General features: G+C 39.6%; 1 protein-coding gene across 1 annotated transcript in view; it reads right to left on the bottom strand.

Moving 5' to 3' along the window:
• EP300 (E1A binding protein p300) overlaps positions 1-18,644 on the bottom strand; it is a 74,462-nt gene that overhangs the window by 20,255 nt on the left and 35,563 nt on the right. Inside the window, exons 7-19 of the mRNA XM_029204571.1 lie at positions 15,778-15,871; positions 15,070-15,207; positions 12,750-12,867; positions 11,913-12,087; positions 9,438-9,515; positions 8,865-8,974; positions 7,084-7,221; positions 6,384-6,821; positions 4,791-4,970; positions 4,428-4,572; positions 2,194-2,312; positions 754-993; positions 244-332 (exon numbers count right to left, since the gene is read on the bottom strand). Coding sequence (XP_029060404.1) covers positions 244-332; positions 754-993; positions 2,194-2,312; positions 4,428-4,572; positions 4,791-4,970; positions 6,384-6,821; positions 7,084-7,221; positions 8,865-8,974; positions 9,438-9,515; positions 11,913-12,087; positions 12,750-12,867; positions 15,070-15,207; positions 15,778-15,871 — 2,062 coding nt within the window. The remainder of the gene's footprint in view (positions 1-243; positions 333-753; positions 994-2,193; positions 2,313-4,427; positions 4,573-4,790; positions 4,971-6,383; positions 6,822-7,083; positions 7,222-8,864; positions 8,975-9,437; positions 9,516-11,912; positions 12,088-12,749; positions 12,868-15,069; positions 15,208-15,777; positions 15,872-18,644) is intronic.

Below are 18,644 nucleotides of genomic sequence, written 5' to 3'. Positions count from 1 at the left end.
ATATGGGGCCTGGGACGTAATCCCAGGTATGCCACCAACTCATAAAAGTTGCTTAACTTCTTAATGCCTTGGGTTCCTGCCTTATAAAAATAAGGGCCCAGACAACTGATACCAGAACTTGTGCTGTACAGTTGTTTTCAAGCAAGTTACACATGAACCATGACTGTATGTGTGCTGGTCCATCCGCATGCACTCCCTGGACACGCGGACACTCTGACCATGGTCCACACAGGTCGAGCTTACCTGTTCTGGTAACTGTAGTAAGTGGCATCACGAGGGATTGTGCATAACTGTTTGCCATAGCAACAGAGTGTCTGTGGAGAGAACTCCAACTGCAAAAGAAACCATTTGTTAAATGTGGTTTGAAGGGCAAGCTAAAATATTTACACTGGCAAGTAAATCAGAAACAGAAGTTAGTGAAGCCTTACTTCTCATTATGTCTCTTATAATGGGTTATTTCAGTTTCCAAGACAGTTCACTGAACTAAAACTAATCTAGTTTGCTACTGTTTTATTCCACCACTCTGAGGTAAGCTTAACAGTCATATCCTTCCACCATTTACCAAAGAACTGAAGAGGACAAGAGGAGCTCAATGTGAATTGCCATGTACAGGAAAACTAGTACATGCCACGCCCCGTGCACCACAGGTAAATACGACGAAGTCCCTACCCAAGATGAACTTACAATCTGATGACTCAGGATTCTAACTGGCAAGTTTTCCATGCAGTTCTTATCTGTGCAAACATTTCTTACCTTTCTGCCACAGCAGTATCCAAGGCTTTGCATGACTGGGTCAATTTCTTGTTCAAAGACCTCAGACAGCTTGGAGCAGTATTTGTACACCCGTGATGTTTTCCGATTATATAACCAAGCATTGTTGAACATAAGCCAAATATCATCCACATACTGCCAGGGCTCCTGATACTGTCCAGTGTCTAACTTCCTTTTGATAGTAGAAAGATCCATGGGGCTCTTCACAATATCAAAGTAATCCTAGAAGGACAAGTGACACCAAACAACATTATCCAAAAGTCTCACTATATTCAAGGTCCACAGCATATCTTGCTATAATCATTATAAATTTTCTGGATAATGTTGAGTCTTTGATGTGTATTTCCAAAGAAATGATCGATGCCCATCACTTTTTAAAATCATTAGTCTACAGAGATATGAAGCAGCCAGGGGCAGAGAGAATAACAACTACTCTAGATTTTGTAGGAGCAAGCTGATCGTCTACAGGGGCGATTCTAGATACTTTACCATAGTACATGTGTGATCAACTTAAAAGACCAAGAAATCAAAGACCCTTCACATTTTAGTACTAGATGCAGCCTACAGATGAAACTAAGCCCAGAAAATATTGGTGATCTATCTAAGGCCACAGAAAAATATAGGGAAAAAAAAAAAAAGATTCGAACAGATTTTTGCCCCTCGAAGCACTCCAATGACTTATCCAATACAACTTAAAATACTCAAATGAAACCTCCCGGCAGCCTGGTATATAAAGGCAACTTTAAAAGCAGATGAAGCTAATTTGGATCTATCTTTTCCTATCATGAACTACTGCTGCTCAAGTGATAAAAATAAATAAACCATATGATCCAGCAATCTCACTCTTAGATATATACCCAAGAGAAATAAAAAGATACACACACCAATTTGTATGTAAACATTCACAGGTGTGCTATCCCCAACAGCCAAAAAGTATAAACAACCCACATGTCTATCAACTAATAAATGGATAAAGAGAATGTATGCACATCCATATGTTGAAATATTGCTGGGCTGTAAGAAGGAATGAAGTATTGATTTGTGCTACAATATGGACAAACTTTGAAAACATTATGCTAAGTGAAAGAACCCAGTCACAAAGAACCACATACTGTAAGACTCTCTTTGATGAAATGTCCAGAAGAGACAAATCCACAGAGGCAGAAGGCAGACCAGCAGTTGGTTGGTAGTAGGGGCTGTAGGTGGAAATGGGGAGTGACTGCTTATGGAAATGGGGTTTCTTTTTTGGGGTGATGAAAATCATCCAAAACTGACTGTGGTGATAACTGCACAATTCTGTTAATACACAAAAACCATTAAACTGTGCACTTTAAATGGGTGATTTGTACAATATGTGAACTGTATCCGAATAAAGCTGTTAACGAATTTTAAAAGAAAAGAGAAGTACCACCATATACTTACAGGGATTCCTAGGAGCTGGGGGTCCACAGGTTGACGAAAGGGAAGGGATTCTGGATCCTGTCGGTAAAGTGCCTCCAATGTCGGCATCAGTGCCTGTCGTAACTCTTCAGGTTTGAAAACTTAAGAAGAGTATATTTGAAATTAGTTACCAATTAAGCAAAAGAGGAAAAAAGTTCAAGTCGAAACTATAAAATATATCTTAAGACTCAGAAAACACAAAATTCTCTACATTGTCCCCATGAAATATCACTAAGGGTGTTTCTATTTCCTGGTTCAGAGAGATCCTTTATAACACCTTGTCGAGGGGCTTCCCTGGTGGCGCAGTGGTTGAGAGCCCGCCTGCCGATGCAGGGGACACGGGTTCGTGCCCCGGTCCGGGAAGACCCCACATGCCGTGGAGCGGCTAGGTCCATGAGCCATGGCCGCTGAGCCTGCCCATCTGGAGCCTGTGCTCCGCAACGGGAGAGGCCACAACAGTGAGAGGCCCGCGTACCGCAAAAAAAAAAAAAAAAGAAAAAAAGAAAAAAATTCATCTTGTCTAGTCACCTTTAAATACCCTTCATGGCTCAGATAATTTCTCAGTCAGAAACCCAGTTAAGATAGTCTTGACCAAGTAGAAACAGAATGCTAAGCCTTCCAAAAATTTATGAGAAGACTTGTCAGAATGTTCCAAAAGATACGACAGGCGGGGGATGCTGTGAAGCAAAAACGGAAGAAGCCCTCCTTCCTGGTATCAGCATGTAACAAGTCAGAAATTAGACCTGGTATTGTCTTATTGCCAAAGGAATCAGAGCCACTGAAGGCCAAGAGTCCATTGAAATGTTTGATGTTTTAGAGCTTCAGCAGAAGACGTATTTACTATTTTAATGGCAAATGTTAGGTTCCAGTCTAAAGAAAGAACTAAATTGTTATTGCCAGAATGATGGACTCAGTTGATCAAATTATGCTCAAATGTGTTCTCAGTATGTCTCCCAAAAGTCAGGAAAGATTTGCTGGCATGCCCCAAATGGAATTAATTTAAACTACCATTTAAGAAGATGGCCATTAAGGGTCCAGTTTCAGCTTTGAATCAGTCTGAGCAGAGAGGCCTTATTATTTCTTCTATTTACAAATTAATTTTATCTTCAAGGGGGTATATCTGTCAGTACCTTGAGTATTTTTTCACCACATGGTGGGGGCTGACATGAAAAAAATCAGACAGACTGGAGAATCTTCTTTGTCTCATACTTTGTTGTGCTTTGAGCAAATTTGTGAGATTAGCTGTTTTAAAAGCAGATTCCTAATATTAAGATTGGGTTTGTTGCAGCCTAGATCAAAATAACATCTCCATATATATAACAAATATTTATTCATTCATTCATTGGCCATGCCATGCACATGCAGGATCTTACTTCCCCGACCCGCGGGGATCAAACCCATGCCCCTGCAGTAGAAGCGTGGAGTCTTAACCACAGGACCGCCAGGGAAGTCCCAACAACCTTATTGTTAAATGAAAATACTTTTTTAACCCCATCATTTTAAAGTATATTGTATTCATGGAGCACTTTTGTATACGTCATCTTCAGGAGCCAGCAGATTCCTCTTTGAGATAAGTCCTACCTGTGCCACTGAAGGGGTCACTAGAGCCACGAGAAGTTCCAGTCCTAAACTAGTTAGTAAACTAATTTCTGTGGGAATTGTTTAACACTCTCTGCTAAGCATTGCTGCTTGCTTGGCTTGACTCATTAATATTCAGTAGTGTGGTTCAGAGCAGAGACTCTGAATCAGCCTGCCTGGGCTGAGTGAGCTGGGAAGTGTTACTTGACCTTGCTGAGCCTCAGTTTTCCTGCCTGTAAAACAGTGATCAGTAACCTCACAGAGGGGCTGTGAAGTTCTTAGATGAGACACGGCAGGCTGTAGCACAGTGCCTGGTGCACAGCAGGTTAACAAAAAATATTATTATTGCTATTATTTCCTGCATTTTAGTCAAGAATATTATTTAATAATTTCTGTCCTCTAACAAAGATAAATTTGAGAAATTGTTAGCCACCCAGTGACTGCAGGATGCACATATACCTAAAGGAAAGAAAATTTCTTCTCCAACATTAGCAATAATGAAGAGACCAGGCCAAGGGCTCCAAGCTTAATGAAATCACATTAAAATTCAATTCCAAGGCCCAAGAAATCCAATCTCACTCTACTAAGGTCTTTGGTTTTTACTCTGTCTCCACAAACACAGAGCCTAAGAGACTCACTCTTCTTTTTTGACTGTCCTGGGGCTGGAGATGACTGGGCTGCTGAAGTACTTGGCTGGTCTTCCTCCTCTTTTGTTTCAGTTTTTAATTCAGCGCCTCTCTCTTCTGTTTCTGTAGGTTCCACTTTACAGTCTTCTGCTTTAGTCTAAAAGGAAAGGTAGGAATTTTTGGTTTTCTAAAGACATGTAACTGAGAAGCAATAACATCATTATCTTACTCTCCCCTGTGAATGTAGCTGAAGACCCTTTTTCATATGGAAATCAATAAAATAAGACCTAATTATAGAATACTTTCCTGTAACATGTTTTAAGTTCCTAGACAGAGGTCCTAAACAAACAACAGCAGTAACTGCCCTACTCTCACCTCTGGAATATCCTCTGGCTGAGTATCTGCTGGTTCTGGTACATCCACTTCCATTTTAGCCTCCATTTTCACTTCCTGTGAAGGCTGCTTCTCAGGAATGGCCTGAGAATTCACTTCCGTGCTACTAGTAGATGGAGGGTTTGATACCTGACCTTCGATGCTTACAGCTGGCTGGGAAAGCTGGGTAGAAAGAGGGGGAAAAACAAAAAGTTTGCCTATTACACACAACAAGATGGCATGATTAACTACCTATCTTTAGGCTAGTGTCATTACACCCACTGATGGTGCTTTCACTTACTCAACCTATTTCGCCCCCTTGAAGTAAATTACACTCAAGAATAGGAGACTGAGGACTTGCAAATATAGGTTGGCTGGTTGTAGATAAAAGAGTAGGCAACTGTTTCTTCAGTAACTCATTCTGTGGCAGTGTGCCTGGGAGGGGGGTTTCAGAAATGACTACCTCAGAGGAGTTCATGTTTATAGAAAAATGGAAAGAGAACAAGGATGACTGGCAATCTTTTCTTTTCAACTTCTCATTAGAAAAGGTTTCAAATGTACAGGAAAGTAGAGAGAATACTATGAACTCCCACAATAAGCAGCTGTTTTGAATCATCACACTCTAATGGGATAACGAGCAATCTCTGTTTTTCCCCTAAGTCTTCCAATAAGGTATCTCATAATAAGAAATTAGTATTTTCAGAAACTATCCTACATAGAATTAAGTTTCCTTTCTGCATCCTGCCTTTCCGTACGTATCAGAAGCTAAGATGAACCAGTCATGGATAAGCAACGTTTTATGAAGTAGCTATAACTCATGGGGATCCTCAGTTTGCCAGTATGACAGAGAACTGAAATATTAGTATCAGTGATCAAGTAGAAAGTTTTAGATTGTGACACATAGAGTTCTATTAGTAAGGATGCAAGTATTAAACGCGCACTTGGATCTCTACTATATAGATAACAAGCCTTTCACAAGGAAGCTACCGGTTTGTTTCAGGCCCGTAGTTTTCTAATCTCTTACATGATGAATTTTCTAACTTTGGCTAGTACCACAGACACTCATAAATCGATGATTTTGTTCATTTGCTCTTGAGTACATCAGTTCATACTGTATGAAAAAATTCTTTAAATATCTGTAAAATTCACGTGGGGTATTAAATGTACTGTCGATGCTCTCCCTTTGTCATCTCTCCTTACATGCCTTCAAGCCTCGTAATACAACATGACATACGATCTAAACAAAATCTTTTGAGCTCCTCCTATGTTAGGTACGACAGCAAGAAAAAAGAGAAAGAAGGTCTGTAACTATAAACAGATTCTAGTCTAACTGCGGAGACAACAATAAGAGAAGAAAAAACACAGAAGAGAAACAGCACAGAATTCCCTGGCAGTCCAGTGATTAGGACTCGGCACTGTCACTGCCGTGGGCCCGGGCCAGGATCCCTGGTTGGGGAACTAAGATCCCACAAACCGTGTAATGCGGCCAAAAAAAAAAAAAAAAAAAGGGAGAAAAGAATAAAGAAACAGCACAGAAGCAGTGTAAAACTACAGCACAGCTGACATGATCCTGCTTAAAGCCCCATCTCTGCTTACTGGAGTTGCCGGCTGCGGAGGCAGCAGTGGCGCCGTCGGGGTGGGCACAGAGGCTGCTGTACTCTGCTGGGACAGAGGCTGCTGCTGTGCCTGGTCAACTGAAGGAGCAGCAGGAAGTGAAGGCTGCACTTGGGGAGGAAGTTGCGTTGGTGGCGGTGTAGGTGTCTGTCTTGGAGGAGGATGTAGAGCCTGGGACTGTGGCCCAGGTGGCATGGCTGGAGGTGTAGGAACAGGGGCTGGAATTGCTGTTGCTGGTGGCTGCTGAGCCCCTATGCTTGGGGGAGTGTGGTGAGGGGTTGGGGTACGACTAGGTACAGGTGAGGGTGAGTTCTGATGCAGAGCTGGTTGAGGGAGAGGGGGACAGTGAATGTGGCTCCCTTGAGACCCAGGAGGCATTATAGGAGAGTTCACAGGGCAGGAAGAACTGGACATTTGTGCCTGTTAAAATGAAAAACATAAGACGCAATTCAGAACAGAATTGAAAATCCAACCAATACAGTATGTAATTAAGTAGACTTAGTAATCCTTTCATGTTCAGAATACCATGTCCATAACTGTTCTTATTAAAAGCTTAATCATCTATTTCCACCCATTATTTGTTGTCACCCTTCTCTGTAAAAACCCAAATTAAGAGAAGTTCCAGGAATCACGGAAACAAGTTTAAAAAAACAACAACAAAAAACCCATTTGTGAGACATACTTGAGACACTGGTGCTTGACTGCCAGACGGAGCCAAAGGCATATTTGTTACATTCATTCCCTGTGTTGAGAACTGAGTCTGAGGAAGGAACTGGCTCTGGCTGGAAGGCTGCTGCATGCGAGGCCCATAGCCCATAGGCTGTACACACATACAAAAACAAAAACAAAAAAACACAGAGCACCAAATTGCTTTTTTTCAGTTATTCTACTATAGCTGGAATTACCAATTGCTCTGGCTCTGCTATGGGGAGGGTGGGGTAGGAAAGGAAGAAAGTGGTGCTACAACAGCTGACGCTCATGCCAAGATAATGGAGAATAGCCTCACAGCTTACCTAAGCTCACCGTCAAGAAATTCCACAAATGCATCTAGAACGAGGTACATAGGTAACTGCCTATACACTCCGTTTGTTTTATAAGTGAGGAGAGCGAATCACAATTTCATGAGGTCTTTTGTTTACGTAGGTGGTATTGTTAAAGCACAAACTATAAGACTCCATAGTGAGTAATTATGGATACCAAAGGCCAGGAACTTCAAAGTCTAAGAAAGGTATTTGTTTCATAGGTTAAAACGAAGAATAAGACCCCTCATTAAACACAGCAGACTGGTGCCAGACAACTCCAAAAAGGCTTAACAATTGATAGTACTAACTAACTCTGAGAGGCAGGGTAAGGGTTGGGGACAATATTGAAAGCTGGATGACAGGTTTAGAATTTGCACAAGGAGCTGTGAGATGCTCAGAGGCCATCTTCTCCACTCTCTAAAATCAGGCAACTGCCCCTCCATCACCCTTGACAGTTTTCCTGCCTGGGTAGGTTCTGTGTTTGGGGAAGAGAGGCATTACGGAAGAGAGGTGACTGTGTCAAAGTATGCAGACTACTCAACACTGAGACTCCAGGCAGTGGCGACTGGCTGCTCTTACAAGCTTTCTAGTACTGTGACTATATATGAACAGTATTTGGAAGGAAATCTTTCTTTTAGTGTTTATTTTATATAAATTATAATCAAGAAAGTCCTTAACAATACAGGATCCTATAATAAATATACTTTAGACACCTGCTTTTCCTACTTAAAGCTGTAAACACCTTTCATGCCATCATATAAATTCTGAAATTATTGCTTATGAAGCATTCCAATTTACAGATGTACTGTAATTTAAACATAATCCCTTACAGTACATACAGGCTATGGCCTTTTCCTAAAACACAGTACATAACGTAGCATCCTTAATATGAATTTTCTTCAAATTATATCTTTTTTTTTTTTTTTTTGCGGTACGCGGGCCTCTCACTGTTGTGGCCTCTCCCGTTGCAGAGCACAGGCTCCGGACGCACAGGCTCAGCGGCCATGGCTCACGGGCCTAGCTGCTCCACAGAATGTGGGATCTTCCCGGACCGGGGCACGAACCCGTGTCCCCTGCATCAGCAGGCGGACTCTCAACCACTGTGCCACCAGGGAAGCCCTTCAAATTATATCCTTTTAGTATCTCAAGAATTATTTCTGTAGGATAAATTTCTAAAAACAACGCATACAGGTAAAAGAGGTAGGTGAAAATTAAGGACTTTAGTATTCTCTGCCTAATTGTGGTATATGGTTTAGTTTTAATTATTTAATCATGTCTATATTAAGGGCAAATACAACAGAATTATAGAAAAAAATCAGCGTTAAGAATTAATTATGTATAGTTAGCTGTTTAAGCAAGTGTGAGAATTTGTTCTCTGAAAGAAAAAAGGATTTTAAAAATGTCAAGTAAAGGCCAAAGATTACTCAGAGGTCAAACTTACCGGGTTGAGAGTTCCAGGTTGAGCTAACTGTCCATGGTGCTGAAGAGGAGAGGTTTGCCGGGGTCCAATAGGGGGCTGGGGCATACTCATCTGGCCAAATTGATTCAAACCTGTGAGTAAGTGTAAAATATTAGATCTGAACACCTTCATGTAATTGGAGAATAAAAGAGTTCTTATTTATGATTCTATGTCACTGTATCAGGACAAATAAAGGCACCTGCTTCCAACTGTGAATCTCTGTTTAATTCACAGCAGCCACAGAAGGGCACTGTTAATGATTGTATGGTCTCTGAACCAAATTTTACAATCTGGAATAAATTTCATCTTGGCTAGTTGTTTTTAAAATGGATGCTTGATCATTTAATGTCTTTTGCCCCTTGACCTGTCAGCCAATCTGCTCTTCACCCTTCCTTCCTCCCTGGGCTCCTACTCTAATAAAAAGGCTTTCTGATTTCTCAGGCAGGTAATTATGATAGCTGCTGCTGGCCTGCGGCAGGTGTAATCTTGTAATACACTAGGAACTCTGTTAGAAAAAAGCCATGGTTAAGTACACCGATTTCCCTCATAATTTACCAGGTTGTGGAGTTATCCGAGGCATCATCTGGTTTGGCACACTGCCACGGATCATAGATGGATCAGGTAGAGGGCCATCTAGAATGGAATACAGAAATGGTTAGAAATGCATCTTTTAGGCAGCAATTCCCCTTTAAAAAATAAAGTATAACTTACAGAATTCAGTCTGAATTATCAAAAAAATAAAGCTATGAACTAGACAGGAACCTGAAGAAAATGTTATTTCTGGAACACAAGAAAATGCCTCCAAATGGTTTTAGTACATTTCTTTATGAACCAGGGTGCTTTCAGCACTGACAGGACAATAATATAAAAGCTCATATTTAAACAGACTAATACAGCATTTAATATGCTGTTATTTGATCAAGCCTGATTATTTCATTGGTATGAAGAATACCTCTACAGACAATAGCCACAGATTCTGTCCAGTCACCAAGTTTGACTGTGTACCCCAACAATGTGTTTTTATGCATACAAGCCCACTGTGAACACTGACTTTAAATAATACATATTACACTGCACTTTATCTCATCACGCAGCTCTTAAAACAAATACAAAAGTAGAAATAACTAAGAATGATGAAAATATACATATGTATATACATAAATGTATATTAAGGAAACTAGCACCTTTAATATGAAAATAGTTTCCTTGGTTTGCTCACTAATTATGTTTATGGTATCTTCCGTTTTTTCTTCTTTCTTTAAAGCTTCCAGGTAGGGCTTCTTTGGTGGCGCAGTGGTTGGGAATCCGCCTGCCAATGCAGGCGACACGGGTTCGAGCCCTGGCCTGGGAAGATCCCACATGCTGTGGAGCAACTGAGCCCGTGTGCCACAACTACTGAGCCTGCGCTCTAGCGCCCTCGAGCCACAGCTACTGAGCCCACGTGCCACAACTACTGAAGCCCGTGTGCCTAGAGCCCGTGCTCCACAACAAGAGAAGTCACCGCAATGAGAAGCTTGCACACTGCAATGAGGAGTGGCCCCTGCTCGCTGCAACTAGAGAAAAGCAATGAAGCAGCAACAAAGACCCAACGCAGCCAGAAACAATAAATAATATAATAAATTCATTAAAAAAAAAAAAAAAAAGCTACCAGGCAGTATTTACTTTAGAGACCTTTCTCATTTCATTTTATATTTGCTTCAGTATTCTCTGTAGTACTTTTGATTTTTTGGTTTAAAGTTTAAAAAATTTGGATTCTTCTACAATTAATTCCTGTGTATGGGGTAAGACAGGAATCTCAGTCTATAAACACATACTTAGGATTACTCCGTTCCACTAATATTTGTCCCTACTCTACTGCACCAGTACCATCCTGTTTTTATTTTAACGTAACACTACAGTTTAACATCTGATAAACTTTTAACTTGGCTCAAATTCCTGAAGAATTCAAGTAAATTCTACCACACCCAAGTATCTCAAATTTGTCTACTTGTCTCTGTATCTTAGTTACTGCCCTAGTTCAAACCATTAGCACTGAGGCAGTGTCCACAACTCTAGTCCTGACTTTGTTTCTGAACAATTGTTCTTGTACCTACTCAAAAAATACCTGCATTTTTCCCTTGCTAGTGGGGCCTCTGTGTATGCTGTTCCCTCTGCCAGAAATGCTATTCTCAATTCTTTTCACATCATGGCTCAATGAGAAAATATATCTAGCACAACACTGCAGTTAACAAACGAGGCTGCTAAAAGTTCTCCATTTGACTACTTCAAGGCCTGTGGGGGGTGAATTTCTCAGCCCACTTATAATCCACTAATGGCCTAAGAGTTGGTACCTGCTGGCTCATTTGGCACTATCTATAGGTAGCCAGTTTTCCCTGACTCAAGAAACATAGGTTTTCCCTATCATAGCCTTTCACACATCATTTAAGTAGCCTGTATTTTTCCTCACCGTTGTGTACCCACACCATATTTCACTGCTTGGAACCTAATAATGAGTCAATAAATGAATAATGGAATGCATGATCATCTTGGCTATCCAGTTAATTCATTAGGTCAAGAAGGCTGAAACTGTCAAGATGAATTTCAAATGATGCTTCTAAAAAATAAACAGTTCTTAGACTTTGAACATATTGGGTCAAGAAGAAAGTGTGACAACGTAAGTAACATATTGTTTAGGATGTATCAAAGCCAGTAAGGCGTTTGAACCTGCTCAGTCTACATCTATTGGCTGGCTGCCTACCATATGCAAATCAGTGAAAACCTGTGGACTATCACTTCCTAGGTGTCACTATGACAGAATAATATCTTTGGCACTAAAAATGATGCCATATTGTCAAGTCATGTCCAGAAATTTCAATATACTGTTCAGCTTACTGTTTTTACTAGAGAATGAATTATTTTCTTTGAAAAGGCAAAAAAGAGTCATTTGAAAGCTCTAGAATAGTTACACAAGCTAATGCAAATTAGTGAATTTGGTTAGGTACCGTTTTATTTCAGTTTCTCCCCAAAATAAATATAATAAAAAGCACTTACTAGAAGTCATTCCTGGTTGTGGCTGCCCCATGTTAGGCCCTGGGTTCATGGAAACTGGCACCATGCTTGCAGCACTTGGTAGCATGTTCTGTTTTTGTAGTCTAGTCCTTCGTTTTTCTTCCAGTTCTTTCTGGATCTTATAGATCTTCTCAGCTAGCAGGTGGTAGTATTCCGCCTTTTTGAATTTTGAAAATAGAGATGAGGAAAAAAGAGGGACTACCATCAGGTAACAAAAAATGAACTAAGAACAGACATTAGCTTCATTTAAAAAGGTAGGCAGAAATGAAAACGGAGAAGAGTAAATCTAATCTACTTTCCTACAACATTAAAAATATGAGCTCATGTTTGGAATGATCATATGAATAGCCGCTATATAATGAACCTACATAGTAAAGCATGACTTTTCAAAGTAGGTTTACAATTTACAGCATGTGGGAAGAATATGCTACATTTTGAAAAAGTGCCAATTTAGGGAGGAAGGTTCAACTGATACAGAAATACTACTTGAGATGAAAATACTAAGCAGCTGATTCACCATATTCTAGTGAAAATAGCACAGAGCTGGTAACAGCTCAACCACTTTTTAGCTGACAGAAGGACAACCCAGATAAAGTGCCACATGAGTGCACTGTATTATTAAGAGGAAAAATGTAAGATTCTTGACGTACACTTTAAGAAAACTGCTTTGTTATCGTGACTCCACAGTGAGAATAAGACAGGATGGCTAAAGGGTGTCCTCTAAAGTACAGTATTCCGTGTACGTGCAACTAAGAGGAATAAACTAAACAGCCAGAAGAGGTCCACTTTTGCCTTGAGTAGAAAAAAACAGATGCTCACTCGATTGTTCGCAGATTCATACATGTCCCCTTCCACTTTCCGGGCATATGCAACCAGGTTTTCCATCCGTCTGTCTTTTAAAGCAGCAGGATCCGGAGTAGGAAATATGGCTTGAACACTAGGAATAGAAAATCCTTCCACTATTATATCATGTCAGCATTTTTTTACTCACCATATAAGTACACAGTATTTTAAATGTCTTTCTGATTAGTATTTACTCATTTTTATACAACGAACACTTTAGGTAAAATTTTAAAATGAGGTATGAGATGTCTTCAAATATAAATTACTGACCAAAATTAAAGTGTCTCTCTGTGGTAATGAAAGGGTTTTCCTGATCAGAATTAAGAAATGACTCCATAAAAATACTCTCTGGTCCCAGTCACTCTAACGTAGAGCAAAAAACTTATACTGTGGGACTTCCCTGGTGGTACAGTGGTTAAGAATCCGCCTGCCAATGCAGGGGACACGGGTTTGAGCCCTGGTCCGGGAAGATCCCACATGCTGCGGAGCAACTAAGCCCGTGCGCCACAACTACTGAGCCTGCACTCTAAAGCCCGTGAGCCACAACTACTGAGCCCACGTGCCGCAGCTACTGAAGTCTGTGTGCCTAGAGCCCGTGCTCCACAACAAAAGAAGCCACCGCAATGAGAAGCCCATGCGCCTCAATGAAGAGTAGCCCCCGCTCGCTGCAACCAGAGAAAGCCCGTGCACAGCAATGAAGACCCAACGCAGCCACAAATAAATAAATAAAATTAAAAAAAAAAAAACTTATACTGTGCTATTTGCATAAAGGAAGTGAGAAAACCTGACCTTTGCCAAAGTACCAAGTAACAACAGCCTTAAGATCCTTCTACTCTCTTTATTCAGCTTAGTAAAATAAAACTGAATAATCTCTACAAAATCTTAAATGATCAAAAACTTAAAGTGAAGGGAACAAAAATGCATAATAATTCTGCTAAATTCAATGTCTTTTGCTCCTGCAAAATGCTTGGCACTAACTTTCCTGAAGGTTGACAAAATGTGATGTCAGCTACTAATTTTATCATCTGGACATCTCATGTTCAGTTATGTATTATACCTGAAATAACCAAGTGGAGAAGAAATAAATGGAAAACCCGAATTAGTAAAAAATTTGCAAGCACATAATAAACATTTAACATCAAGTCAGATGATCAATCCCAAATAATCTATTGTGATCACAAGATAAGTTTGTTTTGGTTATTCCTTATTAATTCAGTATTAAAATCTCAGAGTTTTCTCCTTGTGTCAAATTCCATTACTGATGCTATCATTTGAGAACTCCTAAATGAAGCTCAAGTTGAATTAGTAGGCCAATGTAACATAAAAATAAGAAGATAAAAGACAGACCACATGGTTCTAAGCCAATACAAAATTGGATGAATTGAAGGAGATCCCTCTATTAAGTGTAAGGGCAATGAAAAAAGACTGATTCTTCCAAGAAAAAAAAAAATGCTGCATTTTGTTTGAAGTATAAACTCTCTAATCAGTAAGGGCAGAGCTCTATCTTTAGGATACTGGGCACATTACATTTTACCACTCTATATGCCTTCCCCCTCTTTCATCCAACAAGACAGTGCTTGTGAGGCAGTGTGCCTGGCATACATAAACTTCACACCAAACAGTGCAGGGGTATTTCACAAGCTACTACAATGTGCACATTTGGAGGACCAGAAGACCACAGAGAGACCACCCAAACAGATTCGATTTGTCAAGATAATAAAAGCTTTACCAAGGATAACAACAGAAGACAGTGTTGCCTCTACCATTCTAATGATCTAAGACCTAGATTTTCTTTTAAAATATGAGTTTTGTAAAGATAGTATTAAATGAATTTTTTTTTTTTTTTTGCGGTACATGGGCCTCTCACTGTTGTGGCCTCTCCCGTTGCAGAGCACAGGCTCCGGACGCGCAGGCTCAGCGGCCATGGCTCACGGGCCCAGCCGCTCCGCGGCATGTGGGATCCTCCCGCACCGGGGCTCGAACCCGTGTCCCCTGCATCGGCAGGCAGACTCTCAACCACCTAAGCCCTAAATGAATAGTTTTTAACTAATATATATTGATTATTGTCGCTAGGCAGAATCATTCACACACCATTAAAGGCTGAAAGACTCCTAACAAATGATGGTGAAAATGTTGAGAAGCAGAGAATAGGAAGCAGGAAAGCCATAGAAGTAGCAGCAGCAGCAGCCAGGCTATAGGAAAATCAGTAATATTTCTCTTGTGTTTAAGTGCCTGGCAGATTGGTAGCATGTTGACCTGGTAACTCCTTATGAACAAGGCAAGCCGACAATCTTACAGTTTGTGAACAAGATGATTTCGAAGATCCTGAGTAATATCTTCATGCCATTGTTTCCGAATTCCAGTACTGGATGGTTGAGCTGCTGTTGGCATAGGACCCAGGGAGGCCACACTGGCATTTTCACTCATCATTGGGCTTTTAAAAGGAGTGAAATAGTTTTAGTGAAGAAGGGCAGGAGAAGGAGGATCTCATTTAAGTAGAGCTGACAGTGATGACTGCAACAGGACCAATACACTATGACAAGTCTATTTACACATAAAGAGTCTGGGGGAAATGGTGTGTATGTATTTGTACTTGTGTGAGGGAAAAGAGTTAAACCCACAACATTTCTTTGTGTGAAGGGGTAGATGATGTCTTGTGTTTAAAAGACTAAGTCTTGTGTTATAAGACTAAGCTGTCACTTTGACACAGCTTATCCCAGGGAATCCACTGGGCAATGGATTAATTGTTAACACTGGGATAGAGCAAACTCGTTTTTTAAGCAGCTGCATTTGGAACTTGCTACTGTATGTGGGAAGGTGTCAGTTACCCCAAATAATTGATACAATTTCTAAAGAGGTTATAGAGAGCCTAAAGAATAAACTCAAACATATTATTTGTCTTCATTCATCAAGGATATTTCAAATCAAGCAAACTAAAAGAACTCAAGGAATTCTAACAAGTGTCTGAAATCTGACAAAGGGCACAACCCAAGATAAAACTTACTTTTGAGAATTTATGGCTGAATGCAACATCGAGTCAGAAAGAAGATTCGACGTTTGAACCCCTACACCTCCATTTACTCCCATAGGACTAGCACCTAGGTCAAAACAAAAAGCAAGACAGAGTATTTTAAATACTAACAACGACAATAAAAACAACAAAAACGGATGAAGAGAAAGGAAAAGCTATGAAAGTACTAGAAGAAAATATCACAGAAATTTTTATCCTTTTAAAGTAAGACCCAAAACAGAAGTCTTAAGGACATTTAGAAATTTGAGTAATAAGTAAAATAATCACCATAGACAAAGTCAAGAGACAGAAGACAAATCGGGGGAAAAAATGCTAGCATTGTATATAATAAACAATCATTTGCGATATAATTAGCAACACATATATAAAGGCTAATACACAAAGTACCTTTACAACCCAGTGAGAAAAAGACGAAGAATCCAAGAGGAAAGGAATAGGCAATTTACATAAAAAAGAAATACAACAGCTTTAAAAGTATGCAAATATGTTCAACTGCATTTAAAGTAAAACTTAAAGTAATATATTTTTCATGTACGAAAATATGAAAACTTTTTTTTTTCTTTCGGCCGTGTGGCTTGAGGGATCTTAGTGGCTTATGGGATCTTAGTTACCCAGCCAGGGATCGAAACTGTGCCCCCTGCAGTGGAAGCCTGGAGTCCTAACCACTGGACTGCCAGGGAATTCCTGTGAAAACTTTTTTATAAAGTCTGAGAATACCAAGTGTTGAGAAAGGTTTGGGAAAAGAAGCATTTTCAATAAAAATTCATAGATGTGTAAACTGACCCACTCTTGGGAGAGCTATTTGGTAACTGCTAAACAAATGAAAAAATGCATGCATATATTCATTGACTTAGGATTTCCACTTGATATTGTCTTACAGTTATATATGTATGGACAGACATAAGAGTAATGATGTTAAAAGGAGCTAAAAAACTAGAACCAAAATTGTTTAGGGAACTGAGTTAATATATGCAGGTGCTTTCAAAAGCACAATCTATGTATGATGACCCCTAGGGAGGGGAATGAAAAACAGTGTTTGGGTTAAACATTTTTAATTGAATACTCCTTCAAATTGGCTTGAATAGCTCTATGTACATATATTAACTTTTTCGATTAATGATTTTAATGAATATTATTTCTTTAAAAACAAACAATATTTACACTAAACCAGATTTTCATGTGGTTAAAAATTTTTCTGATATACAATTTTATTAATATACCCTCCAAGATATTAAAAAAAAGAAAAAACTTCCGTAAAATGAAAATAATTGACTAGATTTCTAGACAATGGCTAATAAAAATCCTGCTGCCTTCTTTCATCATGCTTCCCAAATGCTTAGGCAGAACTCTGCTTCTGACATCATCAAGGCAGGCTCTAAAATGCAGTTGCTGGTAGTGGTCTACTTGTCACTATGAACACTCCACGTGTGAATACTCATTTTTAGAAAAATTACGTACCCTTAACACAGATTTGTTTTACTGGTCGTAAGAATATGAAGGTAAAAGAAAAAGTGATTACACTATGTATCAATTTGCTTATCTTACTGCCTTCTGATGGCGCATGAAAACACAGCCAAACATTCCCTCTGAAGTATCCGGGTCCATTACTGCAAGTAATGGCTCCACAATAACTTGAGAAGGATACCCTTATATAGGTTCGCATTCAAGACCCTAAGAGTGAGCATTCACTTGAGAATACAAAAATGTAGGAAGAAAGACACTACTGGCACTGAGAGAATAAGTCAGAAAGAAAATGAACAAAAAAAGAATTCAAGGCACCTAATATTCAGTGAGTGTGTGTGTGTGTGTGTGTGTATATATATTTTAAAGCCCTAGGGGGAATCCTAAACCATAGGAGAATACGTATTTTTTCTAAGCCCTAACACAATCTTTACAGAATAAGTGAGTTCAATAGAAACCAGAAGATTAAGAATGTGGTCAAATATGGTCATGGAAGGCTTACAGTAAAAAGCTCTAATTTGGTGTTCTGGAGTGGATTCCCTCTTGCCCTCCCTGTTACAGAGTCTCTATAACCTGATACACGTAGTAGAGATCTTGCTATTTTGCCTATTTAGTCACTTACCTGCCCATCCAAACTAGAGATGTTTCAAAAGTAGGGATCATGCCCCCTTTAGTATGTTTTTTTCAGCACACAGCACATCTAAGTGAATGCTGTTTTTATTCAAATGCCCTTGTCACTCACAGGTACCTAAAATTTATAACTCTGAGAATGTCCCTGCATTACAGGACTTTGGTATAAAAGGAAAAATTACTTCAAAGGAGGCCTTTGACTATCTGGCTTGTGCCTGAAGAAAAGAAACCATGATGACATTTTATGTTTGTTTTACACCAGTTTTCAAGATGGGCTCTGACACAACAAAGAAATATCTGAGGTATTCTAAAAGTACTGGCTCACAATGATGGTTATTATCAAAAAGGCACCGTTAACTCAATAACAAGAAATGGAAAAACCTGATTAATCTTAATCCTAAAAAATTTTTTAAAAAGACACTGAGAAATGGGGAAAAAGAAATCCAAGAAGCTAGTTAACTTTCAAATAATCTTGTGGGTATATATAAATGTACATACAAATACACAGATGATACAAGAGAAGATGACAAGAACTAAGCTGGTAATTATACACAGAAACTTGAAAAAGTAATGGGAAACAACCAATTACAAAAATGAAAATCTAGGCCAGGGGTAGACAGCTGCATTGGGTCAAGATCCTAAAGCTCAAGGAAGATGCACTCTACATAACTTCCAAAGAGAGAGGAAAAAAGCAATCGTAAGTCGGAGAGGGAGAGAGGTGAGAGCGGGAGGGGGAGGGGAGGGGGGCG

Source organism: Monodon monoceros, unplaced genomic scaffold, assembly GCF_005190385.1.
Source record: "Monodon monoceros isolate NGI ecotype Baffin Bay Population unplaced genomic scaffold, NGI_Narwhal_1 Super_Scaffold_6, whole genome shotgun sequence".
NCBI lineage: Eukaryota > Metazoa > Chordata > Mammalia > Artiodactyla > Monodontidae > Monodon > Monodon monoceros.
Note: the sequence above shows the minus strand (reverse complement) of the source record. Positions and strands in the feature narration are given on the sequence as shown.